This window comes from Panthera onca, chromosome D2, assembly GCF_046562875.1.
Source record: "Panthera onca isolate mPanOnc1 chromosome D2, mPanOnc1 haplotype 2, whole genome shotgun sequence".
Classification (NCBI taxonomy): Eukaryota; Metazoa; Chordata; class Mammalia; order Carnivora; family Felidae; genus Panthera; species Panthera onca.
In genome coordinates this window covers 34114801-34133026 of record NC_138349.1, presented here as the reverse complement: position 1 = coordinate 34133026, position 18226 = coordinate 34114801, and the positions used below count along the sequence as shown (strand labels likewise).

Below are 18226 nucleotides of genomic sequence, written 5' to 3'. Positions count from 1 at the left end.
ACAAGGAGATTGGTGGGGGGTGGGGTGGGGGCTGCGGACCTGGGTGGCCCAGTGGACACAGAGCCTTATTGGACTTCTTGGCTGCTTGGTTGGAATAGCACTTTGCTTAAACAACAACAACAACTCAACTCCCGGGTCTGTAGGAGCTGGAGGAGTGACATCTAGATTCAAGTACGTTAGCAAGGAAAAAATATTTCCAGGAAGGGAAGTGTATCAGTCAGTTATTGCCATATACATTGCCATGTATAACAACCATAACATCTCAGTGGTATACAACATTAAACATCTATTTTTTCACTCATGCATTGGTGGGTTGACTAGTCTTCAACTGATTTCTGGTTGGGCTTGGCTCTAAGCTATGAGTTTGGTTTGCTCTATGCATACCTCATCCTTCTTGCCCAGAAGCCACTTGATAAATGCCCTTCTTATGGTGAGGTCAAAGGTGCAAGAGAGCAAGCCAAACTGTGCAAGCTCATTTCAAGTCTTCCCTCATGGCACATTCACTAAAATTCTCATTGGCCAAATGTGGCCAAGACCAATATCATGGACGATGGGGAAGCAAGTAGATAGATATTTATTAACAGTGTTCTAATCACCACCAAATGAAGGGAAAATACCACACATCCCCTATCTCTATTCCTTTTATTTCCCTGGTTTTCAGAGTGTGTGTGTAGGTGTAGTTTTCTTGGGGTGGGTTTTGTTTTTTCTGGTCTTGATTTTGCTGAGTTGCTTGGGGATTAAGAGAAATTTTATTTGACAGTTTGAGATGTTAAAAATGAGAAAACCTGAGGAGGATGAAGAGAAATTTCCATAAACTAATAGAAAAACAAATATAAGCCACTCATTTTTCTCTTTCTTGCCTACATATAAATAACCCACATTTCTCTCTCTCTCTCTCTCTCTCTCTCTCTCTCTCTCTCTCTCTGTCTCCCCTTCTCTCTCTCTGACAGCCACTGTTACATTTTCAGGAAATAAAAAAAAATCATTACATTATTTTTTTTTGGAGAAAATTCTTCATAATCAATGCTATAGGTCTTTTTTGTATCTAGAATACATCTTTGCAAAGAACTCATTACAGCATATTTTAAATACATTTAAACTGATTTTAAGAGTAGAGGAGTCAGATAGAAATTTACTTTATGGGAATTTCACACTTCAATTGCTTTTACATTTTAGAAAATTAAAGAGAAGTTAAATATAGATGTAATTGAAGACTGTGAAGAAAAACAACTTGTCACAATTTTGGTAAGTGTTTTACTTCTATCCTTAACGCCGCTTAAATAAAATATATTAGGATACATGTTCTCATTTCTCATGTAAGAGTTTCCTCTTCTCTGTCACCTTTAAAGGCTAAAAAGAAAAGAGATTTCTTATAAAGAGTGACCTTTTAGTTCTCTGCATTTTTTTCCCCCTTGTGCCCCCTACAGTCCAATCCATAAAGATAACAGAGAATCAAAAACTAGGCTTCTGCGTAAAGGAACGCAGGCACAGATTCTAGGCATGTCATGGCCTCGTTGATTTTGATAGTTTTGGATGACACTGTGGTCACCCCGGAAGACATGACAGAATTACAGTAGAACAAAGACCCTTCAAGGCACAATTGTCCTCTGCCAGCACTCGCTTCTGTTTTCTGGAACTTGGAGGAATGTGGTTCTTTCCTCTTGTTGCCACCAGTTGAAATGGTTGAAATAACTTCTCTTCCTGTTATTAATCCTATATTTGGTTCTAGGTAGTTTTGCCCGAAACTTCTTTGCTGTAGACATCTTTGCCACAACCATTTCGTGGCAAATATTTTTGCCACATAACTAAGTGATCTGTAAGGCAGTTTTTCTGTAAAAGAGAAAACTCTTTTGACAGTTTGGTTTCCTTTCTTCATTGAGGAATTGACTGCCTTCAGCAGAGTTAATCTACTGAAGCTAGTTATCAGTAAAACTCTCGTCTTTATATTATGTAAACCTCAGCTAACCCTCACAATTGTCTATATAAACCTTAGCTAGCCCTCATAATGGTCTGTATGGACCTCAGCTAGCCCTCATAGTGGTCTATGCTGTGACAAGTACACGGGGTGGTCTTAAAGTAGGGGTGATGACAACTCCGTATATGGACTTGATAGAAAATACGGTGATAAACCTCACTGGAAGTGTGGAGTAGAATGTGAAGCCAGACTGCGCACCAGGCTGTACTAGACAACGGTAACATGCCAGTCATAATGGCCAAAGCTCAGTTACAAACGCATTACAACCTTAGCATTTCCTCCACATTCCCCATAGAACTTAGGAACGTCTATCAGCAGACGCGGGACAATCTGCCAGGAACAAACAATGGTGTAGAAGGCTTTCACAGCACAATACAGAGCTCTGTTGCAAATATGCCTCCTAGTATTTGGAAACTGATGCCTCTCTTAACAAAGGAAGAAATTTTAGTGAAAGAAAGAAAGTGTGATGCCAAAGGAGGAGACAAATCAACAAGCAAAAAAAAAAAAAAAAAAAAGAGTGTAATACTCTAAATGAAAGACTTTGAAGACAAGCACTGAGGTTCAATCCACAGAATGAAATCAGTTATTGGCACAGTACTGCCATGAATCTACGCTATACATTCTAAATATATTCACATTTTTAAAAAAATTTTACAGTAAGGTCTCTTTTATTGTGTTATTCATTTTTTTATGTTACATAAAGATGTTACATAATGTTACATGTTTTATGTTACATCCTTTTTATTGAATGTCCCTCTCATTTTTTTTGTGATTTTATTTTTATGGCAAAAATTACCTTATAGCTGATTAATTAGTTACACAGCAAGAATGTTTGCAGTGAAGATGCAATCATGGCAAGGGGAGATGCATGACTTTTGGAGAACTCGGCAATATTTGATTGTGTTTTGAGTTCCTCAGTCTTATGCAGTAATGATTTGGGAGAAGCCTGGAGCAGATTTTACATTCAAAACAGTCTATTTCCTTGTAAAGCTACTGGTTCTTTGCCCATTTTGTTGCTTCTTCAATGTAAGGGCCTTCGTCCTTTAGGTGGAGAACTAGAGAATTTCTACAGTGTCAGGATGCCAACTGCAGTTTTGTTTTATGAGGAGGACTGAGGTAGGGGTGCGCTGATGAGGAAAGAAATCCCCCTACCTTCCCTCCTTTCCAAGACAAATCAGGAGGCCCTGCAGCTCGCGATCGCCACACCGTAGATCTGGAGAGGATTTCCCAAAGAAGTACCTTCATCACTCATCCTTAATTCAGTTTTTTCTCATTCATGCAGTAGTTATCGAGAGGTACTATAATTCAAGGAGCTGCGCTGCATCCTGAGGACAAAAGGTAGTGTGGTCTGGTCTTATCTGGTTCAAGAAGCCCCATTTACTGGGGAGATAAAATGCAAACAGTGACACTGCCCCAGATGGACGAGTTCATAGACTGTGGACACCAATGGCCCCGGGGAGGCCAAGGGCCTGATTCTACTCACAGAAGGTGGTCGAATATGAGACAATAGCCATGGCAATGAGGCTTAATGGGAAAGCAGGAGTTGCAGATAAGGGTTTTGGGGATGGCTGGAGGTGAGAAGGGGAAGCAAGACGGTACAGAACGGGGCCTGGAGACACAAGCGAGCACATTGTCTTAGAGAACCCCAGGCCAGCTGGTGTAGCAGAGCCCCAGGGAGCACAGGGCAGGAGCCCTGAGGCCCAGCGGGAAGGCAGGGCAGCATGACCGCCTGGTACCCCGTGAAGTGGCCCGCTCAGGGGCCCAGGGGGACCCTTCTGGGAACAGACGGAGCAAACCAGCCTCGACACAGGTGGCCATCAGAGCCATTTCATGGCCGAGTTGGGGTAGCAGCTTAACTGTGTGATTCCTCAGAGAGGTGAAAACTGGCCTTGGGGTGCCCAGAATTCCCACTTAGCAGACTAACCAAAAGCCTTTGTTCTTACAAACCCTCTGTGTCACAGAGTTTTAAATGGCTGTTCTTCAAAACCTATCATCTTTGTACTAAACTACTATCTTATTGGATTGCCTGTTACTGCAAATGGGATCTGGGAGTCATTCTTCTGCGAACCTCTTCCTTCGTTTCCTGCTAAAATGAACATTTACACTTTAGTGTGACTGAGCCTGAAAGCATTAAAAAGCACTTTCACATTTTATCTTCACTCTGCGAATTGTAGGACTGAGACAGCCTCTAGTGGGGAGTCTGTGTGGCATGGAGTTTTCCCCACCCCAGCTGATGAACCTTCTCTTACTCTGATTTTTAAAAGATGTGCTTATTGTCTGCCTCTCCGTGAGAATGCATGTTTCAGGAGCAGTGATAATGTCTACTTTATTCATCCATAATGTCTACAACACACATAGGAACCAATAAGTGTTTGTTGAATGAATAAACAATAAATGAATGAAAGAAACAGAAGAACTCACATGGGCAAGGAAGCCGGGAAGGTTTGGAGAGAGAAAGAAAATGACAAGAAGGAGTAGCCAAGGACATAGGAGGGTCCTGTGAGAAATAAAGAAAAGTTTTGTGAATTGAATCCCCGTTAATTCTGTGTGGCACTTGCAGATGAAATTGCCATTGCTAGACAATGAAGACAACAATGTTACTGTTATTGTTCCCATTTCACAGGCTAGTTCAGTCTGGGAGATGTAGCTAATCTGAACCCAGAACTGAACACTAGTCTCCTGGCTCCAAACCATTGCTTTTCAGGGAAAAAGAAAAAAAAAAATCTCTGCCTAAAGTGACCAGTCCAAGAGTAGACTGATGAGAAGGGATCAGAGGAGGTCACTGGGAGACCTGGGGAACAGAGAGAAGGACAAGGGTATGAGAAGTCAACTCCGACTCAGGGGTTAGTGGATGAAAACCCATAATTTTACTTAAAACAACCATATACCATTTGGTATTGAAGTCTGTATAAAGTAGAGCGTTAACTATCCCCTAGGAGACCTTAAACTTGCTGAGGGACATGGCCTTAGCACAGTGCACAGGACTCAGCACGGGCTCAGTAAATACCCAATGCACTGAATTGCTCCTGTACATGGACCCACATAGCTCTTGCTAACTTCTCCCTCCTGGCGCTTTCACTCCTCCCCTGGGATTTCCTCCTCCCTGCCTTCCAACAAATCAGCTGAACTCACATCCTTCCTGAATCTCTCCTTCTTCAATCCCACTTCCAACCTGCCTTCAATTTCTCCCCCAGCCCTGGGCCCTGGATGTTATGCTCTGTGAGTATTCTAAGCTCTCACCTTTCAATGATCTATACTGTATAACCATTTCAATAGACCGCGTTCTTTAAGGGCAAGATCCATAATTTTGTTTCCTCAGCCATGTCAATACTCATGTGCTGAGTTCACTCTCTAACCTATCTACAGTCCTAAATCCTAACAAGGTGTGGGGGTAAGTGAGGTGTCTGCAGGTGTAGCAATGCACCGCAGAGCATTTGTTCATTCAGTCCACAGACATGTCCCAAGCACCTGTCTGGGACAGGCCCTGCCAACTCTGGGCTACCGCAGCAAATAAGACACGCGTGCTCCCACACTGTGGCGCCCACAGTCTACTGAGCATATAAAGAGTACGATAGAAAAAGGGGCGCCTGAGTGGCTCAGTCGGTTAAGCGTCCGACTTCGGCTCAGGTCACGATCTCACGGTTCGTGGGTTCAAGCCCCGCATCGGGCTCTGTGCTGACAGCTAGAAGTCTGGAGCCTGCTTCTGATTCTGTGTCTCCCTCTCTCTCTGCCCCTCCCCTGCTCACACTCTGTCTCTCAAAAATAAATATATGTAAAATAAAAACTAAAAAAAAAAAGAATACAATAGAAATGAATTAAGTGATCACATACTATTTACTAAACATTTCTTGAATAGGAAAATAAAGTCGAGTACTGAAAACAGGTAAGGCTGCTGCAACTAAACATTTCATTTAGCAGCAAAGAAAGAAAACAGCCATTGGAGATGGATTTGGAATTGAATTCCAGCACTCAGAAAGTTTCTTAATATAGCTGAGTCTCAGTGTCACCATCTGGAAATGGGGATAATTGTGCAGGTTTGTTGTGAGGATAATAACACACGTAAACCGCATCCCCCAGAGCCGGTCCCACTGAGGCTCAGTGGGGTTGCATGCGGTATCCTTTCGTGGTAATTTTGTTTTACGCCCAGGGCTGAATGTGTGAGACCAAAGGGAAAGAAGATGCATGTAACCTGAAACCATCTGTCCTTGTCCCAACAGAAAGAGGACTTGCCAGACCCACAGACGGTGGACCTGTACGAATTCCGCTTCAGTGACTTCCCCATCACAGAGCACGAATTGATTAGGTGTGGGCTGCGACTCTTCTTTGAAATAAACGTGGTGGAGAAATTCAAAGTACCCGTAGAGGTCAGATCGCATTTAATTTAAAATACTGTGTGATTCTGTTGCTGTACTCGCTAATGTGTCCCGTGGTTCAAAAGATTAACTTCAGTTAGGATTTTCAATTATTATTAACTTTGTAAATATATCAGCTTAAACCCTGTCAACAAGACCAACCTATCTTTTTAGATAAGATTGTCACAGACCTTGTAACCTTTAGAATTCTATTCCAAAGTCTGAACGGTGTTGTCTTCTTTGGGTGACAGGTTCTTACCAGGTGGATGTACACCGTGAGAAAAGGGTACCGGTCCATCACTTACCACAACTGGAGGCACGGGTTCAACGTGGGGCAGACCATGTTTACCTTGCTGATGGTAGGTGCAGAGAGCTGTAAATAATTGTCAACCCACATATTTCCCTCTTAGGCATGATGAGAAATGGATACAGTCCACCATTTTAGGTCAGTAATTTTGGAATTCGTGGACACAATCCTGTAAATCCCAAACTTCCCTGTGGATGATGCCAGGGAAAATGGGTATCCCTGGGCATGGGGCTGGATTATCACCTTGACATTCACATACTTACCTCTTTAAAGGAAAATTCGGTTACCTGCTGGGTTTTGTAATTGCCCAGAAGGAGCTGTAATATGCAAGAAATTAAGCCAACTTGGTCTAAAAACATGGCAGGCCGTCTTCTCCTTTGCAGGCAGTCTTCACTGCACTTGTTCGGAGGTGTATTTATCTAAGTAAATGTATATACATATATTCTTTTAGACAGGGAGACTAAAGAAATACTATACGGATCTTGAAGCCTTTGCCATGCTCGCTGCTGCTTTCTGCCATGACATTGACCACAGAGGCACCAATAATTTGTATCAGATGAAGTAAGTGATATACTGATGATGTTTGAAGGCACCTCGGGGGAGAAGAGAACTTGTCTCTGTCCCTTGGCCCTGTCAGCAACTCTTCATCACATTTAGGACTCTCAGGGCCATGTTCTGTTCCTTCTGAGCTTCAGCCTCATGATAATGTCTGCTTTCTCCCTGGAAGCTTGCAGCCCTGCAGCCCCCTTGCCCTTGGGTTTCCACTTCCAGGAGTGCCCTGCCCTACCTGTAAATGCCTTCACTCCTCCTTTCTTCAACCTGATTAGCCAGAGTATCAGATTCGTATATGAAAGTGCACAGGCCTTGGGCTTACACTTGTATACACCTGTGTAGCCCCCAGCTTAAGCCAGGGGGCGTTTCTTCCTGGGCTCACTCCCCTCCCTTCCCCTGGCTCCTCTGCTGCTCCCCAGCTCTCCTTCAGCTGGTTTGCACCTTATTCTCCTGCCCCGACAACGTGCAAACAGTAAGGGTGCAGGTTCTCAGCTCAGACAGATTTGGGTTCACAAGTCATTTAAACTTTGTAAGCCTCGACTTCCTCGCCTGGAAAATAAGAGTTATAATAATGGTACCTAATAGGTAAGGTTGTTGTAAAGATGAAATGAACAAATGAATATCATGGTAGCCTCTTGGCAGTAAATGAGTAGTAAGTATTATTATTATGTCACTGACACCCTTCAAAATTCATCAGCAATGCCCATGGCCAGCCTTGCTCCTTGATAATGGCTTTGAGGATGCCCTGTGTGCCTTAGATACTGTATCCTCACCTCTGACACACTAGCTAACGGAGGCACTAGGTATTCTAGAGACAACAAGCTTTGGAGTCTGGGCTTGTGGGGTCCAACCACTTCCTGGTTGAGGCAGCTTGGGGCACATCCCTTCGTCTATTTGAGACTCAATTTCTTAGCAGTAGAATGGGCACAATATCTACCCGCAAAGACTTGTGGGAATCAAATGAAATTACATGTAGACGAAACTACATAGTAGGTGCTTAAGAAAAATGTGTTCACTGAGTGAAAAGCACATCGTGAGCAGTGACTTCTCACCTATGGGGCTTTGCCTTGAAAAGAGGAATGGCACTCTGGTTTTGGGCAAGGGATGTCTTCCTCCCGAGAGACTCGGGCCCACGTTGGCTATTCCGCACCTCGCACACAAGTCTCCTGACAGTCACCGGGTCCCCTTCCTCTCCTCGGATCACTGGTGCATTAGCCAATTCAGCTCCAAAGGAGCTCACATTTATAGCTCCTATCGTGAGCTGACCCAGGCTAAGAACTTGAAACTCATCGTCTCATTTAATCTTTGCTGCACTCCACCTTTTACTGATGAAGAAACAAGCTCCAAAAGGTGAAGTCCAATTTGCCTTACGTGAAAGGAAGCAGCCACATTGGATGTGGTGTCTGGCCTCCAGTTTGCAGGAAGGATGCAGCCACATTTGAGGTCTCTGCTCTGGTCCGGCATTCAGAGTCTGTGCGGGTCCCCCTGGCTGTCAGCTGGGGGTGGGGGGGCACGTTGAACTTCTTCCAACATTTCTCTCCGTAGACCGGACAGCAGGAATAGGTGGCCGTGGAAGGCCTGGGACCCGTGCACGGGTTTCCCCATGGCAGGCACCTGAGCACAGAGCACAGATGTGCTCCTGGTTCTGGTAGCTCCACTACACCGTTGTGATCAAACACGGTCTTTCTGCTCACTGTCCTTCAGTAGTGACGCTAGATGAGTCTCTTCACATCCTTATTGTTCTGGAGGAATCGCTCAGGAGCCCACAAAGACATGGAGACATTACATTGGCAAAAGCAGTTCACTACAAGGTTGAATGAAACAGTATTATTATTCTCACATTGATGGCTACAAATCAGGTCACTGCCTAGGGTGACTTGAAGCAGCAGGGACAGACATGACTCCACTTCCCGGCTGGAGTCCACTTCCTCGTGCCCTTGGTCTGATTTCTTGTCTCCAACGTGTCTGGCCCTCTTGGTTCTGGTTTCCATCCTTATCCCCCAGCCCTAGCCTACCCTCTGACAATGCCCTAAAAACCTGGCCATTTTCACACTTCTATTATTCCCTCCAGTTCTCTTGTGCTCCTGTGTTCACTTCACTTTGCTAGCCAGTTTGTTTTCTGCTTCCCTCATTTCTAAGCTTACTGATTTCTTTCTTCATTTTGCCCCCTTTCCTTGTTTAGTTTCTCACCCCTCTTGTCTTTCTGCCTTTTTACTCTCCCCCATCCTGTTCCTGAAGAAATACAGGATGTTATTGGGACAAAAATACAAAGAATTTTAGAATTTATCTCATCCCCCATTCAACGCAGACCTCTCCTCTCTACTGCCTCCTTCCCCATTTCCTTGAGTCCACATATGATTTTTTTTTCCATAATGGCCCATGGGGCAGACAGTTCTATTTGTAGATGATTCTAACGGTTGGACGTTTTTCATGATACTGAACTGAAATCGGTCTCCCGAGAACATCTGTTTGTCCTGGTTCAGGTCTCTGGAGCTGCTAGAATATATGTAATTTCTCAACCACAGGCCATTCCTTCATATTAAGGAGAATTATCACTTCCCCCAGCCTTTCCTGGTTGAACACAGCAGGTTACTTAAATCATTTCGTATATAACAGTTTCCACACATGTAATTTTATTTGTTATTCTTCTGTGAATCCTGTCTGGTGTTTTTATGTCATTCTTTAAAAGCGGGTCTTGGAATTTAACACAGTAATCCAGATAGGACCTGAAGTGGTTTATAGTTAATCTTCATTAAATTTCATCTTCTTAATTTGATTCTTTATTCCACTCTTATTTGAAGTCTTCATTTGTCACGCTCTGTCAGCCAGTGGATTATCTGTTTTTTTCCAGTTTTCTGTCATTGGAAAGTTACTCATGATTTCCATCAATATTCATTCAAGTCTCTGATAAAGTTATGCATCAGGACAAGAGCAAGGGTCTTGTTTCGGGGCCCAGGGCTGGAAACGTACCCCCAGGGTTGAAGACAGCCAATTAAGTACACTCATTGAGCTCTGCTGTTCTGGCTTGTACTGAAGATATCTTGAGGTGTCCTGTCAATTACCTGGCTGACACATGAGGTCCAGACACATGAGGTCCTGGCCTTCCGCTCCCACCAGCCCTGTCACAGAAGGTGCCATAACATCAACTTGGCATCATATTCTCCTTGTAAACCTTCTCTGGAATCTCCTTGTGATTATTCTGTAAGCGTTCACAAACTCCAAAACAGTTTAAACTGTTTCAGAGATAAAGGTCAATCTTCCTGTTCTGTCATCTACAGATTGTGCCATTTTCTACTTCTTACATTTTAGGGTAAAATTTACTTGGATCCAGTCTTTAATCGTCTCCTCCGCTACCTCAGAATTCTCCAGGGGATACTGACAGTGGTGTTCCCCCGTACTACAATCCTCAAATTTCTTCAGGAAATTGGGATGTTACTAGTCTACTGTAAAAGAACCCCTTAGTGCTTCTTTACCAACACTGCCCCTTGCTGGAGTTCTAATTTTCAAAAATCATTCTGGGGGAATGTTCCAGGGAAACTGATAGGGTCAATAGTCAAGCCATACCATAATCTCTATTGCTTGAGTTTCTCTCCTTTGGTTATTTTCTCCCTGAGTGCCTGGATAGTATCACAGTCTACACTGGCTATTTTCCATACTTGAAGCTTACTGTTGCAGACATCCAAAATACAGAGAATTATTGACGGATGGTGTGATTTAAACATTTTTCCCCTCAATATCCCATTGAAACTTTTAATAACTTCTCTGAAATTTGCTTTATTTTTAAAAAATTTTTAAATGTTTATTTATTTTTGAGAGAGAGGGAGAGACAGAGCGTGAACAGGGGAGGCGCAGAGAGATAGGGAGACAGAATCCAAAGCAGGCTCCAGACTCCAAGCTGTCAGCACAGAGCCCGACGTGGGGCTCGAACTCACGGACCGCGAGATCATGACCTGAGCCAAAATCGAGTGTCACACACTTAACCAACTGAGCCACCCAGGCTCAGTTTACGCCCAGAGTAAACATTTTTGGCAGGAACTCTACATTGATGATGTTGTGCCCTTCTCAGCTCTTCAGGAGGCCCATGAGAGCAATTTGTCCCATTATTTATGAGGTTTAGTTAAATTATTTATGGGTGATATCCAGGAGATCTCTTTATGTAAAGGTACATTTTCTCCTTTGTATTAAGTAATCTGTGAGGTGTTATTTTGAGACTGGATGTATCTCTAACTCCCAGAAACCTTTTTTGACTGATATTTTTAAAACTAAAGGAATTAAAGATACTACTCTTTTCTGACTGGAATCAAGCTTTGATTTTTTTTTTTTTTTAATCTCCAGTGCTGACACAGAGTATGTATGTAAATATGTGCTAAAATTATGATCAATTATAATATTGCTCAGGCATAGTCTGATTGTTCCCTAACTGGAGCATTTGGTTTACCAGACTTGTTCGTGACCTGTTACTGTCTCCCCTACTCCCTAAAGTTCTGTTCTTGCTGAAATAAGATGAAACTTCTCTACTAAGGCTCCCACCCGTATTTCTGATTTCTTCCTCCCTTCAAATTATTTATTCGCTCTGTATTTCTATAGCAAAGTCTTCACATTATCTGTGTAGGCCTTTGACCTTAGCCTCTCTCCATCACTTCCTCTTTCTACCTTTTTATCTTCAGATGCTTCCCATTCCTTAAACAGGAAGACTTGAAGAAAGACAAGGCACCAAAGACTGAGGTCCCCACTTATATAAAGCTGTGACCTAATCATTAACAAGTGGGAACTTCAAGGGGCACTTGGGTGGCTCAGTCAGTTGAGCATCAGACTTTGGCTGGGGTCACGATCTCATGGTTTGTGAGTTCGAGCCCTGCATTGGACCCACTGCAGTCTGTGAGGAGCCAGCTTGGGATCCTCTGTCCCCCTCTCTCGGCCCCTCCTCAGCTCTCCCTCTTTCTCTCTCTCTGTCTCAAAAACAAAATAAAAAACAAATGGGAACTTTAACTTAAACTCTGTGTCCCTGTCTTTGAGGAGGAAAGAAATGATTGCTTTACAATCATTTTTATTTTGGTTCCTGGAAATTCTTAATAAACATTTTCCATGCAAATTGTCGATGGGGCTTCAACAGACTTGTTACATGTTCTGGAAGTCATAGGCCACTACCATAAGCTCCAGGGAACCTAAAGATTTTAAACTGAAAGATGCAGTGGATGAACCAAACTTCCTAATTTAAATAATTCAGTCATTTTATGCATTCAACAAATTAGGTTTTTTAAAGAATTTTTTAAGAGTGTATTCTCATGTTCTAAGCCTAAAAAATCTATTCCAATATGTTACTTTCGACCATTTCACAGCCATTAGAGGACAGGGAGAAAGGAGAAATGGAAAACATCCTCAGAGAGTAAAGACTCTATTCTCTATGGGCATATGTGTAGTCTTTAAAATTATGGTATATCCTCTTCCTCCTAGATCCACATCTCCATTAGCAAAGCTTCATGGATCTTCCATTCTGGAGAGGCACCACCTGGAGTACAGTAAGACTCTACTGCAGGATGAGGTACGTGAGGCTTTCCCAGGGGCAGCCAGAAGCTCTGGATCAAAGCACCAACCCACAGAAAATGCTTAGAAAGAGGATGGCCTTGAGTTGTGGCAGTTGGCAGTCTATACTCTCTTTGAGGTCAATTGCTAGAAATAGCTATTTTGCAACAGTTTTTGAGCAACCAAGTTAGAAGGAGCTGAGATAGAAAAGAGGCATAGAAAGTCACAAAATCTCAGCGGGTCTGTGGAGAGAGAAGCAAAAGCTTACGGTGGACGTGAGAGGGCTCTGTGCACCCTAACGTGTATATCCATGGAAAGGGGAAACGAGGCTAGGTAGCCAGTGATTTTCTTATTCATGGGGCACGCACTGTGAGGAATTGTCCATATCTTTGAGGAAGGCAAGCTTTGGTAGTGGAGGCAAGCATGAAATCAGGATACAAGACAGGGACAGACAGCTGGCATCAGAGAGACAGGGAGAGGCCACATTCAGGAGTGGGCGTGGCATAGGAGAGCAGAGGGGCGGGGTCAACGACAGCTTTGGGCTGGAAGTGGCTTGGGCGTGGTCTTGAATTCACTTGGATTTGCACACGTCAGGTACTACGAACATTCCATAGGCAGCAATCATTCTTCCTTTTAACACTTTTACTTAAGGGGTATATAGGCTTGTGGAAAAGTTGTGGATATAATCTAGTTAGACTTAAAAAAAAAAAAAATCTCTTGAGAAAGTTCCAAACCAAAACTAATTAAATGAGTCTTTATTAGATGGAGGGGAACAATTTTGTCATAGCAGAGACCTTGTTTAGAATCACACATGCTCAGGAGAAATAAGCCCTCTGGGAGTGGAGCTTTTCTGTTTCTGTGATAATATTTTATTAAAGTCTCAGGGAAGGAACATACAGAAATATGTCCAAATTTAGAGATAACACTACATTTTCCCAAGTAATGAGAAGCCAAGTGGGGAAACTTGTACGGCAGAGAGATCAGGCCAAAAGTTGGAAAAAGAAAAAAACGTATTTGACTGTGTTTTGTTTGTTTTTAAAGTTTATTTATTTATTTTTGAGAGAGAGAGAGCGCGCGCGAGAGCGAGGGAGGGGCAGAGAGAGAGAGAGAGAGAGAATCCCAAGCAGGCTCTGAGCTGACAGGGCAGAGCCCGACATGGGGCTGGATCTCACAAACTGTGAGATCATGACTTGAGCTGAAATCTAGAGTTGGACACTTAACCGACTGCACCACCCAGGCGCCCCAATACTTGAGTGTTGTTATCACCTGTGATTGATGCCATGCCCAGAGAGAGGGACCCGGACAAGTGCATCAGAATTCACCAGGCAAGTGTACTCAGGCTGTTAAAAACAGACCCTGGGCTTCATTTCACACTTACTGATGGGGTTCTCAGGGATTCTGGCCTGGGAATCTGCATTTTAATAAGACTGCTAATAATTCTGGTGGATAGCCAGAGCCTCTCCCTGCAGTAGGGTTTATAACATAAAAATGATGGTAATATCTGTTCTATGAAAATTAAAAGGAGTGGAATTGAAAGTAGTTTGGGAAGATAAGAGTAAATTGCTATTATTTAATTTTTTATGAGTCTTTTTCTTACTGGTTGGAACAACCTTACATTTTTGAGTAAGAATTTTCTCCACTTTCCATAATCAGTGGTGTCACTGATTATGTGACATCGTAAACAGGTACTGTCAAATATAATTTATTATTTAATTTTACATTTACCTACTAAAGCAAAATATATTTAAAAACTTCAGCCAAGGAGCGCCTGGGGGGCTCAGTCTGTTAAGTGTCTGACTCTTGATCTCAGCTCAGGTCTTGACCTCAGTGTCATGAGTTCAAACAAATGTTTGGGTGGTACTCGTACTCATGTTTTTCCTTTCTGGGATTTAAGGGTTTATAATGGACTTGTGGCTTTCCATCCTAATTTTTTAAATGTTATTTACTCTGGAGTCTGAACTGGTTTTGATGGCTGTATAAAGGCTTATTATTCTTTCTCAAAAGGCATACTGCATCTCGGTAATCCATACCACCTTGGCAAGGACTTGTCTACAATGCTATCCAACCTGCTAATTGCAGACTTATAAGGCCTGTAAATAGAGTCGCCAGGCAATGCAATCACAGAGATTTTTATGAGCAGGCAAATGGAACGCTAAAAAAAAAAAAAAACAAAAAAAAACAAAAAAAAACAACAAATTTTTTTAGCCATCAAATGTTCTTTTTACACTTTGGGAAACAATGTTGCTCTTTTATTTACTTTTTTTGTATAAAGAAAATATTTGCATTAAAAGCATTTAAATAAGGGAAATCCTCATGATTTAGATAACAATTTTGGTATTTTGTTTTGTATATTATGAAGCTTTGCCTTAAAATGTCATTATATCCCAGTAGATTGGGATTCACTGTTCTGAGGGTTAAGAACCACCTGCATTCCAAAGCAGACAGCAGTCAACCCTTTCACCTGAGGGACTAGATGGAAAGCTCGCTAGTCAGATTAGAAAGAGCATACATCTTAATGCTACAATGTATTGTAGAAATGACAACACAAATGGCTCAGCATAAATAACAGACCCCTGTTATTATTCCAAACACTTCTTGACAGAGTTTGTGATAATCCTCTTTATGCTTTTCCATACCAACCCCATCTTATAAAAGGAGTGAAGAAGCAATGAAATATCCAATGTATGGTCACAGTGAGTCATGAACACGTTAGCAGTCTCCTCCACGGGTGTCACAGGTACCACACCGAAGACTAGAATAGCCTATATGTTCTCCTGCCTCACCTCACCAGGAAGCTCTAATCAGGATGAATTGGAGTCATTCCTACCTATTTGGATGCACTACTGGGAATTTATATGTTTACTGCTGTTGTAATAGTAGGAGAGAACATAGACTCTCTGTGAGCTAGTGAAACCAGCTGAGCAAGTGGGGGCCCCGCCAGAATGAGCTGGGACATGGTCCCCTCTCTTGTGGTGGTGCACCTGTCCCTACCTCAGGGTTTCAGCACAATCCTCAGGAAAACAAATAGAATGTTATACGTTTCTATGTTTTCAAAATTAATAACTTAATAAGTGTAAAATAAGTGTAAAAATTACACTTGCTCACTATGAAAACTCAATGACAGGGAAAAATTTAAAAATAAATATAAAAAATTCATTTCAAATTCTATGACTCAAAAATAGCTATTTCATTAACACCTAATGAACTGTAATCAGCCACCCTGTGAAGGTATGCAGGCAGGATGGAGAGAAACAATTTTAGAAAGATGGGATCATAGTATTCAAGCTTTTTTTTAAAGTCAGAGTTATGGTTTTTATTTTTTTTAATTTTTTAATGTTTATATTTGAGAGAGAGACAGGGAGACAGAGAATGAGCAAGGGAGGGACAGAGAGAGAGAGAGAAACAGAACTCAAAGCAGGCTCCAGCCTCTGGCTGTCAGCACAGAGCCTGATGCAGGACTTGAACTCACAAACTGTGAGATCATGACCCAAGCCAAAGTTGGACGCTTAACTGACTGAGCCACCCAGGTGCCCCAGAGAGTTATTTTTTTAAATGTTTCTTTATTTTAGAGAGAGAGAGAGAGAGAGAGCAGGGGAGGGGCAGAGAAAGAGGGAGACACAGAATCTGAAGCAGCTCTAGGCTCTGAGCTATCAGCACAGAGCCCGACTTGGGGGTCCAATGGTGAGATCATGACCTGAACCGAAGTCAGGCACTCAACTGACTGAGCCACGCAGGCACCCCCAGAGTTATGTTTTTAAAATCAGCTTTATTGAAGTATAATATATGTACAATAAACTGCATCCTTTCAGTGTGTACAATTATATGAGTTTATACAATTTTATATACCTAGGACACCACTACCACAATCAAGACATAAAATATTCCTATGACCCCAAACCACTCCTCATGCCCATTTGCAGTGCAGGCCTCTCTCTGCTCCCAGCCCTAGGCAACCACTGAAATGCTTTTAGTCACTATAGTTTAGATTTTGTAGATTTTATATAGACGCAATTATACAGGTACTCTTTTGTGCTGTCTTCTTTCATGCAAAGTAATAATTCTGAGATTAGTATTGTATATACCAGCGATTGAATCCTTTTCATTGTTGAGTAGTTTTCCATTTATTTTTGTGTAATTCTATTTAAATTTAATGGAAGAAATATTTTAGAAATGTAATTGCAGAACTTTAGATACTGTGTCTTTATCAAAAGAAATAGTGGGGTTTTTTTAAAGATTTTTAAAAAATGTTTATTCATTTTTGAGAGAGAGAGACAGAGCCTGAGTTGGGGAGGGGAGGAAAGAGAGGAGACCACAGAATCTGAAGCAGGCTCCAGGATCTGAGCTGTCAGCACAGAGCCCAACGCAGGGGTCAAACTCACGAACCATGAGATCATGACCTGAGCCAAAGTCAGATGCTCAACTGACTGAGCCACCCAGGTGCCCCACGAGATATTAGTTCTTAACGAACCCTCTAAAATGAACAGAGGACTATGAGAAATTGTGAAAAACCATAGCTCAGCATTTAGATGTTTGATATTTTTAGACTATATGTATTAACTTTATATTGTCTACTAACTCACTGCTATGAAACATGAAACAATTAAAATACTGCTTCCATCTTCACCTCCATTTTGTAAGGTACTTATTATCATTAGTATTTTTTTACCATTATATATTTATAAATTCATATGTTGCTCAATAATTTCCAGAGTTTTTTATCCTTTAAAAAAATTTTTTTAATGTTTATTTTCTGAGAGAGAGAGAGAGAGAGAGAGAGACACATTGTGAGCGGGGGGAGGGGCAGAAAGAGAGGGAGACACAGAATCCGAAGCAGGCTCCAGGCTCTGAGCTGTCAGCACAGAGCCTAAGGTGGGGCTCAAACCCATGAACTGTGAGATCATGACTTGAGCTGAAGTCAGACACTTAACTGACTAAGCCACCTAGGCACCCCTAACCTTTTTTTTTTTTTTTTTTTTAGTTTTTATTTAAATTCCAGTTAGTTCACAGTGTTATATGTTTCAGGTTTACAATACAGTGATTCATCACTTCCATACATCACCAAGTGCTCATCACATGTGCACTCCTTAATCCCCATCACATATTTAATCCGTCCCCCAGCCCACATCCCTTCTGTTAACCATCAGTTTGTTCTCTGTAGTTAAGAGTCTGTTTCTTGGTTTGTCTCTTTCTCCCTATTTCCCCTTTGCTCATTTGTTTTGTTTCTTAAATTCCGCATATGAATGAGATCATATGGTATTTGTCTTTCTCTGACTTATTTCGCTTAGCATAATATTCTCTAGCTCTAACACAATTGTTTATTCGTAATTCTATATTTAAATGGGCCCAATACTTACAATCAATCCTTTTATTATGGTTTCTCCATTCCTGTGTATCTTATTTTCACTCACCTCTTGATGGGCTAGACTTTTGTCAAATGGTAGTTTTTCTAAGAGAGGCTAATCTAAGTACATGCTTAAAAAAGAATACTGTTTGTTACATTTGTTTTTGAAGATCAGT

General features: G+C 42.0%; 1 protein-coding gene across 7 annotated transcripts in view; it reads left to right on the top strand.

Moving 5' to 3' along the window:
* Positions 1 to 18226, top strand: part of PDE6C (phosphodiesterase 6C) — a 45099-nt gene that overhangs the window by 17196 nt on the left and 9677 nt on the right. For all 7 annotated transcript variants that reach the window (XM_078434606.2, XM_060641991.3, XM_060641992.3 and 4 more), the window contains 5 exons: positions 1177 to 1245; positions 6193 to 6339; positions 6579 to 6686; positions 7086 to 7195; positions 12641 to 12728. In XM_078434606.2, the coding sequence (XP_078290732.1) occupies positions 1177 to 1245; positions 6193 to 6339; positions 6579 to 6686; positions 7086 to 7195; positions 12641 to 12728 (522 nt within the window). The remainder of the gene's footprint in view (positions 1 to 1176; positions 1246 to 6192; positions 6340 to 6578; positions 6687 to 7085; positions 7196 to 12640; positions 12729 to 18226) is intronic.